Source organism: Leucoraja erinacea, chromosome 8 (genome assembly GCF_028641065.1).
Source record: "Leucoraja erinacea ecotype New England chromosome 8, Leri_hhj_1, whole genome shotgun sequence".
NCBI lineage: Eukaryota > Metazoa > Chordata > Chondrichthyes > Rajiformes > Rajidae > Leucoraja > Leucoraja erinaceus.
In genome coordinates, this window is record NC_073384.1 from 16,545,923 (window position 1) to 16,564,017 (window position 18,095).

General features: G+C 47.5%; 1 protein-coding gene across 2 annotated transcripts in view; it reads right to left on the bottom strand.

Moving 5' to 3' along the window:
• Positions 1-18,095, bottom strand: part of ptk2ba (protein tyrosine kinase 2 beta, a) — a 105,676-nt gene that overhangs the window by 41,098 nt on the left and 46,483 nt on the right. For both annotated transcript variants that reach the window (XM_055639062.1, XM_055639061.1), the window contains exons 4-10: positions 17,551-17,638; positions 14,991-15,070; positions 13,437-13,499; positions 8,879-8,933; positions 5,501-5,641; positions 2,584-2,655; positions 545-649 (exon numbers count right to left, since the gene is read on the bottom strand). In XM_055639062.1, the coding sequence (XP_055495037.1) occupies positions 545-649; positions 2,584-2,655; positions 5,501-5,641; positions 8,879-8,933; positions 13,437-13,499; positions 14,991-15,070; positions 17,551-17,638 (604 nt within the window). The remainder of the gene's footprint in view (positions 1-544; positions 650-2,583; positions 2,656-5,500; positions 5,642-8,878; positions 8,934-13,436; positions 13,500-14,990; positions 15,071-17,550; positions 17,639-18,095) is intronic.

The window sequence follows — 18,095 nt, forward strand, 5'->3', positions numbered from 1 at the left end:
TCTCTCCGCTGATGGATTTTCCACCTTGATTTCGGATTTCGAACATCTGCAGGTTTTTTTACCAAACCTTTCACATTTGTTAAACCCAACTCCAAAGGCCGGAACTCCTTTCTAATAATCCCCTTGGGTAGGAAATCTGCAGCAAAATCCTGCAGTTGATGGTAATCTGAAATATTAGCTGCAGCACAGAGCAGTACAGCACAGGAACAGGCCCTTCGGCCCACGATATCCATGCTGAACATGATGCCATGTTAAATTAATCTCTTCTGCCCGCCTGTACTCCATATCTCTCTATTCCCTGCATATTCATGTGCCTATCTAAAAGCCTCTTAAACGTTACTATCATATTTGTTCCAGAGATGCTCTATAATAATTGCGATTATGAGGGAGCTTCACTGCACCATTGCAGAGATGTGTAATAATTGCAATTGTGTGTGGGTTGAGACTACAAGGATGCAAAGATGCTCTGTTTTAATTGCAGTTGTGCAAGGATCGCATTTGTTTTGGTGCAGAGCTGGCCTGGAATAATTGCAATTGCTCTTACCTGTGAAGCCCCACTGATTTCCAGTTGAAGCAGAGCTTTCGTATTGCCCTCTGAATGAACAGATTTGATGGATTTAATATGCTTGAACTCTGCCAAGCTGATGGGCTGTTCAAAATGAAAAACAAAACAATATTTAATTTACTTCTTGGATTAGTAGTAAATTTAAAACTTCAAACATAGAATGTCGTTATTTACCAAATATTTGCCCTCAAATTAAATCCATTTGTATCTTTATATTATGAGTTTTTTAAAAATGAAATCCTCCTTCAGGGTTGCAGCAATAGAGTTGCTACCTTACCATGCCAGAGACCCGGGTTTGATCCCGAATACAGGTGCTATCTGTACGTATGTTCTCTCTGTTTTCTCCCGATGCTCTGCTTTCCTCCCACACTCCACAGATGTGCAGGTTTGTAGGCTAATTGGCTTCTATAAATTGTAACTTTTCCCTAGTGTGTAGGATTGTGGTCATGTGCGGAATGATCACTGGTCAGTGCGGACTCGGTGGGCCGAAGGGCCTGTTTCCACGCTGTATCTCTAAAGTAAAGTCTAACATAAAGAAGCTTCAGCTCACCATGATCTACCTGGGCGATTTGCACTAGGATCTCTCCAGGTGAAATTCATGGAAATTGGCGGGGACTGAGCAATGTGAGATAAACCTTGGCGTGACTGACATTTTCCCGGCACTAATCATACATCCATCAATGTCACAAGTCAGTCAGCACATGTTACTTTCAATGTTACCAATAGCCAGAGCTTTAGTGTGCAACCTACCAACCTTGTAAACAACTCACAGAAAACTGAGTTGCACATGGTGCGAGGTTTCAGAATGGCGATGAGAATCATGGAGCCATACTGCATCGAAGCAGCCGCTCTTCCCAGCTCGTCCATACCAACCAAGATGCCCAAACCAAGCTGGTCCCATTTGTCCTCTATCCGTCTAAACAGTTTCAATCCATGTACCTATCTAAATGTATTTTAAATGTTGTTATTAAACTACTTCCTCTGGCACTTTGTTCCATATACACACCACCTTCTGTGTGAAATAGCTGCCTCTCAGGTACTCATAGAATTTTTCCCCTCGCACCATAAATCTATGCCCTCTGGTTCTTTAGAAAAAGACTATGTGTAATCATCCTATTTATGCACCCCCTCCAATGATTTTATACACTTTAGGATCACCTCTCAGTCTCTTGAGCTCCCCCTCCCTCCGAGCCTCTCCCTCCCTCTCCCTCACTGCCTCTCCCTCACTCCCTCTCCCTCACTGACTCACTCTCTCTCACTCCCTCCCACACCCTTCCTCACTCCCTCTCTCTCTCTCCATCATTCACTCAATTCCTCCCCCTCCATCACTCTCACTCCCTCTCCCTCCATCACTGCCTACCTGACTCACTCCCACAATGTCGATCTCAGGGTGTTTGCATCTTTAACCTCCCAGGCACCTGTCTAGTCCACGCCCATTCCTCACTCCTGTCCCAGTATGAAGCCCTGTCCCTGCCTGTGCTCCCCAACCCTGTCCTTACCCCTTGCCCGTGACCCTGGCTGTAGCCCCTCCCCCCACCTCTGCCACCGTCATTGACCCCTCTGGTACTCACCCGCCCTTGCCCTGTAGATCCGACCCCTGGCCCCATTCTAGTCCCCCATGCGTCCCTCTATCTCCCGCCCCAGCTTCTGTCACCTGGACCAGCCCCTGTCACCTGCTGTTCCCACTATCATCACTTCCGTCACCCTCGCCCTGCCTCTGTTACTTCCCCCTGCCTGTCACCACCCCCTTCCTCTGTAATCCATCTCTGAATCTGATGTCCATTCCCATCTCTGTCACCCACCCCAGCCTCTGAGACTCTTGACCACCTCTGTCACCCACCTCTGATAGCCATCCCTGCACCAGCATTGAACCTTCAGGTCTCCACCCCTACTTCTGACCCTCACTTCTGCCCATGGCTGCTGCCACTGGCCCCCACTCCTGCCACAGATCCCCCCCATCCTGGCCCCCCACCCCTGGCCCCAGTCCCAGCCACCAGCGTTGAGCCCCCTGTCCTCACCTCACCCGAGCTGATCACTTGGCCGATGCCCTGCCATCCAATCACCAGGTCCACTGCCACCGTCCAGCCTTGCTGCAAGACAGAGTGCGGAGTCACTATCTTGTAACCCAGAGAACACGCAGAGTGTTACATGCGTCGCGGTACATGGAGCGCAGTACATGGAGTGTGGAACACGTAGTGCGGTATATGTAGCGTGGTACATAGATCGCGGTACACAGAATGTGGAATACGCAGCACAGTACATGGAGCAAGGAACATGCAGCATGGTATACGGAGTGTGGAACACGCAGTGTGGTACACGGAGTGTGGAATACGCAGCACTGTACACGGAGCGTGGAATACGCAGAGCAGTACATGGTGCACAGAACTGACAGCACTGAGCAGGGAATGTGGAATGTGTAGCACTGTACAGGGAGTGTGAAACACGTAGCGCTGTACAGGTAGCTCGGTACATAGATCGCGGTACGCGGAGCATGAAATGTGCAGCACGGTACATGGAGCATGGTACACACAACGAGGTGCATTGAGTGTGGAACACATAGCACGGTACATGGAGCATGGTACACACAACGTGCGAGTGTGGACACACATGGAGCGCTGTACACGCAGTGCGGTACAGAGTGTGGAACACGGAGTGTGGAACACGGAGCGGGGTACACGGAGTGTGGAACACGGAGGTGGAACACGGAGCGGGGTACACGGAGTGTGGAACACGGAGTGGGGTACACGGAGCGGGGTACACGGAGTGTGGAACACGGAGTGTGGAACACGGAGCGGGGTACACGGAGTGTGGAACACGGAGTGTGGAACACGGAGCGGGGTACACGGAGTGTGGAACACGGAGCGGGGTACACGGAGCGGGGTACACGGAGCGTGGAACACGGAGTGTGGAACACGGAGCGGGGTACACGGAGCGGGGTACACGGAGTGTGGAACACGGAGTGTGGAACACGGAGCGGGGTACACGGAGCGGGGTACACGGAGCGGGGTACACGGAGTGTGGAACACGGAGCGGGGTACACGGAGTGTGGAACACGGAGCGAGGTACACGGAGTGCATGGCATGGAGTGTGGAACAAACATAGAGTAAACACAGCAGCCAGTGTGAGAAATGGATATGCAGAGAATAGATGGATATGGATCACATGCAGACAGAGAAGATTAGATTACTTGCCAGCACAGATATTGCCATCTGAGTGGGTTTACAATGGTTGGCTACGCCAGATGCACCAAGACTACTTGAGTGAAACTAGAAATGAGGAAAGTTCTCGACCACATTACACACCCAGAGGGGAATTGGTTGCTGTGTCTGATCATTTGTGATCGGTTCATCAATGGGATGAAGTGATTAAATTAGTAACCGACTGGAAGTCCTTGAAACAGAGTATTTGAGCTCATACATGAAGGATAAAAAAACAAGCAGCTACCACAGGCTCAAAGATGGATCCTCTGTGTTGGGCTTGCTGGGTTTGACACCCTGACCCATGGAGAAGAAGGAGACGGTGGTTCCTGTACAGCTGACTAACCAAACATAAAGGCATTGCCACATATGTCACAGGCCGTCTGGCTGGTTGGTGTCATCATAGCAGGGTAATTACATTAACTACCTTCAATTTGGGAACCAATATACCTGCCCTGCATAGCGTTTTTAAACTTTCCCTCTTTGTTGCAAACACCATGGGCGATTCACAAACGCGAAGATACACCACCCAGTAAAAGTGATGCCAACACAATTGTCTATTGTCACTCCAACTATGGAGTGACAATAAGCCAAGCGATTGAATGGTAGAAAGAACCAGACAATTCAGCGTGACTGCAGAGAATGAGAACACATAATATAGAAAAGTGCAGCACAGTAACAGGCTCTCCACAGCAAACAATGTCTGCACCAAACATGATGCCGTTAAACTAATCTCCTCTGCCTGCATGTGATCCAAATCACTACTCCTTGCACATTTGTGCCTATCTAAATGCCTCTTAATCATCTATACTTTCAGCTTTCATTATTACCCCTGGCATTGTGTTCCAGGTACCTAACTTTCTGTGTAAATATACCTGCCCTGCGTAGCTCTTTTAAACATTCCCTCTCTGTTGTTAAAGCACCCTGGTAAAATGATTCTGACCATCTTTCCTATCGGTAAGGATGTTGTCAGTACTTGTGGGCAGAGCTACTGGGAGAGGGTGGGCAAACTAGGACTTTATTCTTTGGAATGCAGGAGAATGAAGGATGATCATACAGTGGTGTATAAAATCATGCTTAAATAGGATGACTGCACAGACTCTTGTTCCCAGGGTTCTGGAATCAAGAACTAGAAGGCTAGCTTTAAGGTGGGAAGGGAATGTTTTAGTCAGAACCCAAGGAGCAATGTTTTCATCCAGACAGCAGTGGGTATGTGGAACAAGCTGCTGGAAGAAGTAGTCAAGGCTAGTTGAAGCAGGTAGAATAACAACATTTAAAAGACATTTGGATAGGTACATGGTTATCAAAGGTTTTGAGGGATAGGGGCCAAATAGCAGTAAATGGCTCTGGGTTTAATGGACTATCTTGATGGGTATGGATGGATGGGCCGAAGGGCCTGTTTCCGTGCTGTATCACTCTATAACTACAACCTGTCACTGATGATCCTCAAGCCTAATGAGCAATGAGACAAACAGACAAGATTGGTCCAACCTGGGATGTCCTGGATCTGTACTGAGTGTTTCCCTCAACTTAGGTACAACAAGCATTGGCGTCAGTGCCAAGAGCAGACAACAGGTTGGAGGTTGTGTAGATAAATCTGGTTAGTTCAGGCTTTGAACAGTTAATGTTTGCATTACTCTACAGAGCTGCTGCTGCTGACGCTGGAGTGTTGTGGAGTAAGACGCTTGGAAGAACATGGTTAAGTTCCGCAGTTAAAATTAAGTGGAGATGCACTTACTCCAAGTTCACATTTGTAATGTTCCTGTTCAAAGTCAGTGACACAGCTGAGAATCTGGAAAAACTGTCTGATACATTCATCCTCCTTGAAATGGGCAAACTGCTGAAAGGTCTGCTGGATGAGTTTACGGAGGTGTTTCATCTGGAAGAAGAGAGAGGAGAGTAGGCTGCTGAGTCCACAGTGACAAACAATTTACATTAGATTTTTGACATTAGATGCAGTGTAGAAATAGGCTTTCGCCCCTGGCCGACCAGCGATCACCCCGCACACCAGCACTATCCTACACACAATAGGGAACATTTTACAACTTACCAAAGCCAATTTACCTACAAACCTGCTCGTCTTTGGAGTGCGGGAGGAAACCGGAGCACCGGGGAAAAGCCCACGCGGTCACTGGGAGAATGCACAAACTCCGTACGAACAGCACCTGTGGTCAGGATCGTACCCGGGTCTCTGGCGCAGTAAGGCAGCAGCTCTACTGCTGTGCACCGCTAATTAATTTACGGTGTCATCACAGTTCTCTAAACCCAAGCTCCCCCCAGTGTCACGACACGGAAATGCATGGCAGGACTCCCCACAGGCCGTGAGGTATTAGTATTAACACATCCTAACACTGACAGACTCACCAGCTGAGAAAAGTGTGGAACATGGAAATCTGGCCCTCATGGCAGAGGGATTGATCTTTAGGGGTGAAGTGGGGGAAGGGGAGGTAAATCAGATTCCAATGAGTTTCCATCACTAGACGCCCTCTCCACTCCCATCATTACCATTAGAACATCCCCTCCACAATTCCTGGACCGCCCCTCCATTCCAATCAACTAGCACAGTGGTACAGCAGTAGAGTTGCTGCCTTATAGCGCCAGAGACCTGGGTTTGATCCTGACTACGGTGCTGTCTGTAGCGACTCTGATCATTCTTTCTGCAACCGCAAGGGTTTTCTCCAGGTGCTCCGGTTTCGTCCCACACTCCAAAGACATACAGGTTTGCAGGTTGGAGAAACTCAGCGGGTGAGGCTCCATCCCGCTGAGTTTCTCCAGCATTTATTTCTACCTTTAATTTTCCAGCATTTGCAGTTCCTTCTTAAACAGGTTTGTAGGTTAATTGGCTTCAGTAAATTGTCCCTAGTATGTAGGATAGAACTAGTGCATGGGTAATCGTTGGTTGGCATGGACTTGGTGGGCCGAAGGGGCTGTTTCCATGCTGTATCTCTAAACTAAGCTAAAGTAAACTAAACCACCTCTAATGACACTTCCCAAGTGAACCACAGGCGATGTGACGCTTGATCCTATAGACAATAGGTGCAGGAGTAGGCTACTCAGCCCTTCGATCCAGGGCCACCACTCAATGCGATCATGGCTGATCATCCACAATCAGTACCTCATTCCTGCCTTCTCCCTATATCCCCTGATTCTGCTGCCCTTAAGAGCCCTATCTAGCTATCCTTGAAAATATCCAGAGAACCGCCCTGGATTGATCTTTAGGGGTGAAGTGGGGGAAGGCAGAGGCAGAGGCAGAAGCCCTGAGGCAGAGAATTCCACTCTCACAACTCTCTGTGTGAAAAAATGTTTCCTCATCTAAATGGCTTACCCCTTATTCTTAAACTGTGGCCCCTGGTTCTGGACTCCTCCAACACCGGGAACATGTTTCCTGCCTCGAGCATGTTCAAATACTTAAAATCGTATATGTTTCAATAAGATATCCTCTCATCCTTCTAAATTCCAGAGTATACAAGCCCCGCCGCTCCATTCTTTCAGCATATGACAGTCCTGCCATCCCAGGAATTAACCTTGTAAACCTACCTCAATAGTAAGAATGTCGTTTCTCAAGCTCAGAGACCAAAACTGCACACAATATTCAAGGTGTGGTCTCACTAGGGCCCTGTACAACTGCAGAAGGATCTCTTTGCTCCTCTACTCAACTCTTCTTGTTATAAACGCCAACATGCCATTTGCTTTCTTCACTGCCTGCTATACCTGCATGCTTACTTTTATTGCCTTTTTTGTACCTTTTCATACCTCTAGTCAGTGGCATAGGGTGGGTTTTGAGCGCCCGGGGCAGTTTAAAGTTTTGCGCCTCCTGATTAGCAGGAGGGGGGGGGAGAGGGGGGGGAGGGGGGGGGGGAGGGGGGGGGGGGGGGGGGAGGGGGGGGGGGAAGAGGGGGGGGGGGGGGGGGGGGGGGGGGGGGGGGGGGGGGGGGGGGGGGGGGGGGGGGGGGGGAGAGGGGGGGGAGGGGGGGGGGGAGGGGGAAGAGGGAGAGGGGGGGGGGGGGAGAGGGGGGGGGGGAGGGAGGGAGGGGGGGAGGGGGGGGGGGGAGAGGGGGGGGGGGGAGAGGAGGGGGAGGGGGGGGGAAGAGGAGGAAGTGGGAGGGGGGGGGGGAGAGAGGGGGGGAAGAGAGGGGAGGGAGGGAGAGAGGGGGGGGGAGAGGGAGAGGGGAAGGAAACACGTTTTTGGTCTCATCCTTCGGGGGATGCAACTTCTTTAGTAGTATCCCCCGTCTCCGCCGAGGCCTAATGGTGGAGCTGGGGCAGAGGCAGCGGCGGCTGGGACCGCGGCAGCGGCGACCAGAACTCGGAGCGGGGACAGCGACAGCAGCGGCCTGGCCTCGGAGCTGGGACGGCGGGCAGCAGCTGGGACGGCGGCGGCTGGGACGGCGAGCAGCGGCGACCTGGCCTCGGAGCTGGGACAGCGGCAGCGCAGCCGCCCGGGCATCAGAGCTGGGACGGCGCGCATCGGAGCGGAGCGGCGGGGGACGGCGGGCGGGCCGCCCGGCATCAGAGCTGGGACGGCGGCAGGAGCGGCTGGGACGGCGGCGGTAGCGGCTGGGACGGCGGCAGCAGCAGCGACAGCGGCGGCCTGGCCTCGGAGCGGGGACAGCAACAGCGGCCACACGGCATCGGAGCTGGAGCAGCGGCAGCGGCGACCTGGCCTCGGAGTTGGGGCAACGGCGACCAGAACTCGGAGCTGGTCTGGCCTTTGTAGAAGCAAGCCCCGCGCTGTTTTTTTACTCACAGCTCCAGGTAACCCCTCCTCGCTCCAATGGCTCCCCGGGCCTCTGTAGAAGCAGGCCCCGCGCTGTTTTTATACTCACAGCTCCAGGTAACTCCTCCTCGCTCCAACGGCTCCCCGGGCCTCTTAATTTTTATAAAAAATTTTATCCAACAATTTTTTTCGGCCCTTAAAAATTTAGCGCCTGGGGCAACCGCCCCTCTGGCCCCCCCCCTCCACGCTACGCCACTGCCTCTAGTTTCCCTCTCCTCTGACTCGCAGTCAGAAGGGTCATGACCTGAAAGGTCAACTATTCCTTTTCTCCTGAGACGCTGCCTGAGCCTCTGAGTTACTCCAGCATGTTGTGATTTTGATCACAAGGTGACCCCTTACCTTCATACTATCTTGCAACTGCTTAGGGAAGAACAAATCGAGACCGACATCCTTCCTGTAAAAACAGATGACAGAAAGATGTCAGAGAGGCCACTGAGTTTGAACTCGTTAAATAATTGTTGGCTCAGTACCCGAGATCAAACTCATGATGATTAAGAGGTCAACAGTTTATTTGTTCACTTCTGCTGTGATCTCCCACCTGAATCTTTCTCCTTTCTGCTCAGACTTTGCCAACATCTCCGTGGGGATGGAGCTGTGGAGAGGAGGGATGGCCCTTTAGAAAGGGAAGGAGGAAAGGGCTCGTCTAGGGAGGCTGTTTGGGTGGAATTGAGAAGTGGGAAAGGTGTAGCAACACTTATGGGGGTGTATTATAGACCGCCGAGTGGAGAACGAGAATTGGAAGAGCAAATATGTAAGGAGATAGCAGATATTAGTAGTAAGCACAAGGTGGTGATTGTGGGAGATTTCAACTTTCCACACATAGACTGGGAAACACATTCTGTAAATGGGCTGGATGGTTTGGAGTTTGTAAAATGTGTGCAGGATAGTTTTTTGCAGCAATACATAGAGGTACCTACTAGAGGAGGGGCAGTGCTGGACCTCCTGTTAGGAAATGAGACTGGACAGGTGGCGGAGGTATGCGTTGGGGAGCACTTCGGGTCCAGTGATCACAATACCATTAGTTTCAACATAATTATGGAGAAGGTCAGAACTGGACCTAGGGTTGAGATTTTTGATTGGAGAAAGGCTAACTTTGATGAGATGCGAGATGATTTAAAAGGAGTGAACTGGGACATTTTGTTTTATGGGAAAGATGTAGAAGAGAAATGGAGGACATTTAAAGGGGAAATTTTAAGAGTACAGAATCTTTATGTTCCTGTTTGGTTGAAAGAAAACAGTAAAAATTGGAAAGAGCCCTGGTTTTCAAGGTAAATTGGACATCTTGTTCGGAAAAAGAGGGAGATCTACAATAATTATAGGCAGCATGAAGTAAATGAGGTGCTTGAGGAGTATAAGGAATGTAAAAAGAATCTTAAGAAAGAAATTAGAAAAGCTAAAAGATGATATGAGGTTGCTTTGGCAAGTAAGGTGAAAGTAAATCCAAAGAGTTTCTACAGCTATATTAATAGCAAAAGGATAACGAGGGATAAAATTGGTCCATTGGAGAGACAGAGTGGGAAGCTATCTGCAGAGCCAAAAGAGATGGGGGAGATATTGAACAATTCTTCGGTATTCACCAAGGAGAAGGATATTGAATTATGTGAGGTAAGGGAAACGAGTAGAGTAGCTATGGATACTATGAGTTTCAAAGTAAAAGAAGTACTGACACTTTTGAAAAATATAAAAGTGGATAAGTCTCCAGGTCCTGACAGGATATTCCCTAGGACATTGAGGGAAGTTAGTGTAGAAATAGCCGTGGCTATGACAGAAATATTTCAAATGTCATTAGAAACGGGAATAGTCCCCGAGGATTGGCGTACTGCACATTGTTTAAAAAGGGTTCTAAGACTAAACCTAGCAATTATAGACCTGTTAGTTTGACTTCAGTGGTGGGCAAATTAATGGAAAAGATACTTAGAGATAATATATATAAGCATCTGGATAAACAGGGTCTGATTAGGAACAGTCAACATGGATTTGTGCCTGGCAGGTCATGTTTGACTAATCTTCTTGAATTTTTTGAAGAGGTTACTAGGGAAATTGACGAGGGTAAAGCAGTGGATGTTGTCTATATGGACTTTAGTAAGGCCTTTGACAAGGTTCCTCATGGAAGGTTGGTTAAGAAGGTTAAACTGTTGGGTATAAATGACGGAATAGCAAGATGGATTCAACAGTGGCTGAATGGGAGAAGCCAGAGGGTAATGGTGGATGGCTGTTTGTCGGATTGGAGGCAGGTGACTAGTGGGGTGCCTCAGGGATCTGTGTTGGGTCCTTTGTTGTTTGTCATGTACATCAATGATCTGGATGAAGGGGTGGTAAATTGGATTAGTAAGTATGCAGATGATACCAAGATAGGGGGTGTTGTGGATAATGAAGAGGATTTCCAAAGTCTACAGAGTGATTTAGGCCATTTGGAAAAATGGGCTGAAAAATGGCAGATGGAGTTTAATGCTGATAAATGTGAGGTGCTACACCTTGGCAGGACAAATCAAAATAGGACGTACATGGTAAATGGTAGGGAATTGAAGAATACAGTTGAACAGAGGGATCTGGGAATAACCGTGCATAGTTCCTTGAAGGTGGAATCTCATATAGATAGGGTGGTAAAGAAAGCTTTTGGTATGCTAGCCTTTATAAATCAGAGCATTGAGTATAGAAGCTGGGATGTAATTTTAAAATTGTACAAGGCATTGGTGAGACCAAATCTGGAGTATGGTGTACAATTTTGGTTGCCCAATTATAGGAAGGATGTCAACAAAATAGAGAGTACAGAGGAGATTTACTCGAATGTTGCCTGGGTTTCAACAACTAAGTTACAGAGATAGGTTGAATAAGTTAGGTCTTTATTCTCTGGAGCACAGAAGGTTAAAGGGGGACTTGATAGAGGTCTTTAAAATGATGAGAGGGAAAGACAGAGTTGATGTGGACCAGCTTTTCCCTTTGAGAATAGGGAAGATTCAAACAAGAGGACACGACTTGAGAATTAAGGGACAGAAGTTTAGGGGCAACATGAGGGGGAACTTCTTTACTCAGAGAGTGGTAGCGGTGTGGAATGAGCTTCCAGTGGAAGTGGTGGAGGCAGGTTCATTGGTATCATTTAAAAATAAATTGGATAGGCATATGGATGAGAAGGGAATGGAGGGTTATGGTATGAGTGCAGGCAGGTGGGACTAAGGGGAAAAAAGTTGTTCGGCACGGACTTGTAGGGCCGAGATGGCCTGTTTCCGTGCTGTAATTGTTATATGGTTGTTATATGGTTAACAGTTCAGGCACTGAACCCGTGCGAATTATGCTGAATTAATCAGCACCTCTCCCCTGCAAGCAGTGATAGTGGGAAACATTTACTGGTAAGTCTCTAGTGGTATTGATGCAGTAAATATGTGTGATACATACACAAACACATACTGCAGTGGTGTTCAGTGTTGCTTTCACACCTTACATTCTCTTTGTACACTTCCATATCTCCAGTTTCCATCTCCCCTGCCTCTCAGTCTAAAGAAGGGACCCGACCCGAAACACCACCCTCTCCAGAGATGCTGCCTGACCTGTTGAGTTACTCCAGCATTTTGTGTCTATCTTCAGTGTAGACTAGCATCTGCAGTCCCTTCCTGCACAATTCAGTGGTATCCTCTAGGGACCCAGTTCAGCCATTTCACAGGGCACATCCAAGTGTGTGGTTGACTGAACATGGTTGGTGGGTTGGGACTGACACAAACAACAGGCCTGCTGTGGCACCTTAGTGGAGAATTTAGGGTGGCACGGTGACACAGCGGTAGAGTTGCTGCCAGATGCCCGGGTTTGATCCTGACTACTGGTTCTGTCTGTACGGAGTTTATACGTTCTCCTTGTGACTGTGTGGGGTTTTCCAGGTGCTCTAGTTTTCTCCCACACTCCAAAGACGTACAGGTTTGTATAGGTTATGCCCCTGTCCCACTTAGGAAACCTGAACGGAAACCTCTGGAGACTTTCCGCAGGTTTCCTAAGTGGGACAAGGGCATAAGGACGTATAGGTTAATTGGCTTCAGTAAAATTGTAATTTGTCTCTAGAGTGCTAATGTACGGACTGATCACTGGTCACCGCACTCGGTGGGTTGAAGGGCCTGCTTCCGCGCTGTATCTCTAAAGTCCAAAGTGCATCATCTCTCAGCTGTAAAAAGGATCACCTTTTGGGATTTTGTGGAGTGCTTCAGATTAACCAGCATTTTGCATTGTTGGAGCCTTGTCAGATTGACCCTTCCACAGCCTGCACTCTATTAACCATTTCCTTCTGGGGATACAATGAACTATCTAACTCGCCTGAAGGTTGCACCATTCACCTTTAAGTAAGTAAAAACAAGGAACTGCAGAGCTGGTTTACAAAAAAAAGACAAACTGCTGGAGTAACTCAGCGGGTCAGGTAGCATCTCTGGAGAACATGGATAGGTGACGTTTCGGGTCGGGACTCTTCTTCAGACATACGTTTCGGTTCAGGACCCTTCTTTAGATTCAAGTCTGATGTTTGTATGTTCTCCCCATGACCACTTGGTTTTCCCCGGGTGATCGGTTTCCTCCAGCACTACAAAGATCTACAGGATTGTAGGTTAATTGGCTTCATTAAAATTGTACATTGTCCCTACTTTGTAAGATAGTGCTAATGTATAGGGTGATCGCTGGCCAGCGCAGACTTGGTGGAATAAAGGGCATGTCTCCTTACTGTATCTCTACAGTTTTAAGTCTTTCATCTTAAAATTGGCATCTTCTCGGCACCCCGTACAGGGTGTTTCCTGAAATCAGCACTTCTGAAGTTATGGGCATAGGGAGGGGCTTTCCAGAATGTTCCTTCAGTATCATAACATTGCAAGGTACACAATATACTCCAATTACATTACCAGAGGAATAGCAAACTGAGATAACTCACTCCAGCAGCTCAAAGTTGGATTTTTTCTCCAGGGCCTTTGGAGGCAGGTCTTTATAAAACCGCCTAACAGGGAAAGAATATAATGTGAGGCAGTCACTCAACTCATTCAAAAACAGGTCACAAAAGTTTCATCTTATTCATTTATTTTACAAAACCTATCATTGTACTTAAATATTATTTGACCAATAGTGGTTATTGTCTTGGAAATGTTACCAATGCAATATGAGGGAACTTGATTAAAATTAGTGGGGAGATACAGTCAGTAACATAGGATAGGGTGCTGTGGGGAGAAGGGTTACTGTTGGACAGTATGAGTCATAAGGTCATGAGGAATAAGTCGAATTAGGCCATTCGGACCATCGTCTATGTATTCATGGCTGATCTATTTCTCCCTTCTAATCCCATTCTCCTGCTTTCTCCCCATAACATCTGACACCCGTACTAATCAAGAATCTATCTATCTCTGCCTAAAAAATATCCACTGATTTGGTCCTCCACAGCCTTCTGTGGCAAAGAATTCCACAGATTCAGACTCTTTGACGAAATACATTTCTCCCCATCTCCTTCCTGAAAGAATGTCCTTTAATTCTGAGGCTATGACCTCTCGTTCTAGACTCTCCCACTGTGAGGGAGTTGGACAAACATCAATGGCGATTCAGTCAGTCATACAGGGTGCTGAGGGATAGAGGGTGTATTGAGAGACAGTGTGAGGGAGCTGGGCCATCATCAATAGAGATACAGTCAGTGACAGGGTGCAGGAGGGAAGAGAGGTTAATGAGAGTCAGTATGAGAGATGGACACAAAGTACTGCAGTAAATCAGCGGGTCATGCAGCATCTTTGAAGTAAAACGATGGGTGACGTTTAGAGTTCAGAAGTAATCCGCTGAGTTATTCCAGCACTTTGTGTCTATTTTTTGGCATAAACTGGCATCTGCAGTTTCTCTGTTTCTACACAGTGTGAGAGAGCTGGATTCATGTCAGTGGAGATACAACCGGTAACACGAGGTGGCGGAGAGAGGTGTTACTGAGGGAGTGTGCGGGAGCTGGAAAATCATTCATGGCACAGAGTGCGGAGGGGAAAGTGGGCATTGACGGACAGTCCATCGTGGACACAGCACCTCCCACCATCGTAAGCATCTACATGAGGTGCCACCTCAAAAATCCCATATTCCATGCCATGCCCTCATCTCACTGCTACCATCGGGCTCAAGGTACAGAAGTCTGAGGTCCTACACCACCATCAGGTTCTTGATCCGTATTACACAACCCTAATACCACCTTCACAACAGAAAAACACAGCCCACCTCTTGCACTACTATTCGCATATATTTTTTATAATTATGTCTTTTGGACTATTATTCTTTTGCACACAGAGAATTTTATTTGTAATGTGTGTATAATTCGTGTTTTGCGTGTTGTCCGAGTCCCTTGATGCTGCTGCGAGCAAGATGTTCATTGTACCTGTACCTCACCATACTGGTGCCTACGACAATAAACACGAAATTGTACTTGTACCCAGTGAGGATTTTCCCCGGCAGATGCTGGTACGTTTACCTTATCTCCAGGCAGCCAAGCTTCAAAGCAATGTCCTGGTCCACCTGGTTTGCGGTGTCCTGCATGTAGTCACTGCGTACCTGGGGGAAAGTGTCTACAGGTTACTCTCTCCAAGAACCGCGTGACGGAAACCCCCACGGTCACAGGGAAGGGCTGCAAACTCCACTCAGACAGTTTGCGAGATCAGATTTGAACACGGGTCTCTGTACGCATTATGAGTCAGCAGAACTAACTGCAGCCTCACCATGACGATGGAGCTGAAAAATGCCAGCGCTGCCGATAGGTGCTCGGGACTTGATGTCTCCAACTAGGACTTAGTCCTCCCACTGAGCTAACATTGCCCTTCTTCTCCTGATTTCATGTTATGTAGTCTAAACTCCAACAGAAAGCTGCATCAGAAAATTAGAAGGATGGAGTCATACAATGAATTCAGACTCCTTCACTTCCTCCACATTTTGTTACGTTACAGCTTTATTCTAAAATTGATTAAATTCTTTATTTTTATCATCAATCTACCACAATACCCCATAATAAAAAAGCAAAAACAGGTGTATAGACAAATTTGCAAAGTAGTTAAAAAGAAATAACTGAAATATCACATTTACATAAGTATTCAGACCCTTTACGCAGTACTTTGTTGAGGCACCTTTGGCAGCGATTACAGTCTCGTCTTCTTGGGTATGACGCTACAAGCTTGGCACACCTCTATTTGGGTAAATTCTACCATTCTTCTCTGCAGATCCTCTCAAGCTCTAACGGTTGGATGGGGAGCGTCGATGCACAGATATTATCAGGTCCCTCCAGAGATGTTCGATCGGGTTCATGTCCGGGCTCTGGCTGGGCCACTCAAGGACATTATCAGACTTGTCACAAAGCCACTCCTGCGTTGTCTTGGCTGTGTGCTTAGGCTCGTTGTCCTGGTGGATGGTGAACCTTCCCCTCAATCTGAGGTCCAGAACGCTCTGGAGCAGGTTTTCATCAAGGATCACTCTGTACTTTCCTCCGTTCATCTGTCCCTCGGTCCTGACTAGTCTCCCAGTTCCTGCCGCTGAAAAACATCCCCACAGCATGATGCTGCCACCACCATGCTTCACCATAGGTATGGTATTGGTCAGGTGATGAACGGTGCCTACTTTCCTCCAGACGTGACACTTGGCATTCAGGCCAAAGAGTTCAATCTTGGTTTCATCAGACCTGTTTCTCATGGTCAGAGAGCGGGCTGTCATGTGCCTTTTACTAAGGAGTGGCTTCCGTTTGGCCACTCTACCAGAAAGGCCTGATTGGTGGAGTGCTGCAGATATAGTTGTCCTTCTGGAAGTTTCTCCCATCTCCACAGAAGAACTCTGGAGTTCTGTCAGGGTGACCATCAGGTTCTTGGTTACCTCCCTGACCAAGGCCCTTCTACCCCGATTGCTCAGTTTGGTCGGGCGACCAGCTCTATGAAGAGTCCTGGTGGTTTCCAAAGTTCTTCCATCTAAGAATGATAGAGGCCACTGTGCTCTTTGGGACTTGCAATGCTGCAGAAATTGTTTTATGCCCTTGCCCAGATGTGTGGCTCGACACAATCCTGTCTCGGAGGTCTACGGACAATTCCTTCGTCTTCATAGCTTGGTTTTTGCTCTGACATGCACTGTCAACTGTGGGACCTTATATAGACAGGTGTGTGCCTTTCCAAATCATGTCCAATCAATTTAATTTACCACTGGTGGACTCCAGTAAAGTTGTAGAAACATCTCAAGGATAATCAATGGAAACACGGTGAACCTAAGCTCAATTTTGAGTGTCATAGCAAAGGATCTGAATTATTTTATTTATTTCTAATTACTTTGTAAAAAACACCTGTTTTTGTTTCTTCATTCTGGGGTATTGTGTGTAGATTGATAATTTAAAAAAATGAATTTAATCTATTTTAAAATAAGGCTGTAAAGTAACAAAATGTGGAAAAGGTGAAGGGGTCTGAATACTTTCTGAATGCACTATAGTTTTACAGCATAGAAACACGCCCTTCTTCCCGACTTGTCCATGCTCTGAATTAGTCCCGTTTGATTGTACTTGGCCCACAGCTTCTAAAACTTTCCTATCCATGTTCATGTCCAAATGGCTTTGAATTGTTAATCACGGTAACCCCCCGTCCTCCTCAACCATCACTTATAGAAGCTGGACACAAAATGCTGGAGAAACTCAGCAGGTCAAGCAGCATCTCTGGAGAAAAGGAATACATGATGTTTTGGGTCGAAACCCTTCTTCAGTCTCTAGAGAAGTGATGAAGAAGGGTTCCGACCCAAAAAGTAACCCATTCCTTTTTCTCTGGAGATGCTGCCTGTCCCCTGTGTTACTCTAGCATTTTACATCTATCTTCAGTATAAACCAACATATGCAGTTCCTTCCTATACCTCTTGAGGCTTGTTCTATCTATGCTCAGTGTGAATAACATGCCCCTCGGGTCTTTTTTAAATCTCTCCCCTCTCATCTTAAACCTATGTTTTTTAATTTTAGACCCCTACACCCAGGGAAAAAAGACTGTGACCTTCTCTATGCGTAAGATGGAGCAGTTACTGACCTGTTGATAATAACATAACAGTGTTGTTCTGTCTTGTTGAAAACTCTCCATGAAATTCTTGGGGAGGAATCGAATCCGTAGATCATACCTGTTAGAAATTTCAAAGTCAAGTTTATTGTGAACTCATCTCATAAAGTAGAAAGTTTATGTTTATTTAGTTTAGAGGCACAGTGCGGAAACAGGCCCTTTGGCCCACCGGGTCCGCGCCGACCAGCGATCACCCCATACACTAGCACTGGAGGCAATTTACAATTTTAATCCAAACCAAATTAACCTGCACACCTGTACGTCTTTGGACTGTGGGAGGAAACCGGAGCACCCGGAGGAAACCAATAAGGGCACGGTGAGAATGTACAAACTCCATACAGACAGCACCCGTAGTCAGGATTAAACCCGAGTCTCTGGCTCTGTAACGCAGCAACACCCAGCACTGCACCACCATGCCATTTAGTTATTAAATAGGGTTGTAGCTTATTTACCAGTACCCAAGACAAACAAAAGCCAACCACCATGTAAATACTGCTATGGGGGGGTTAGCTTGGAGA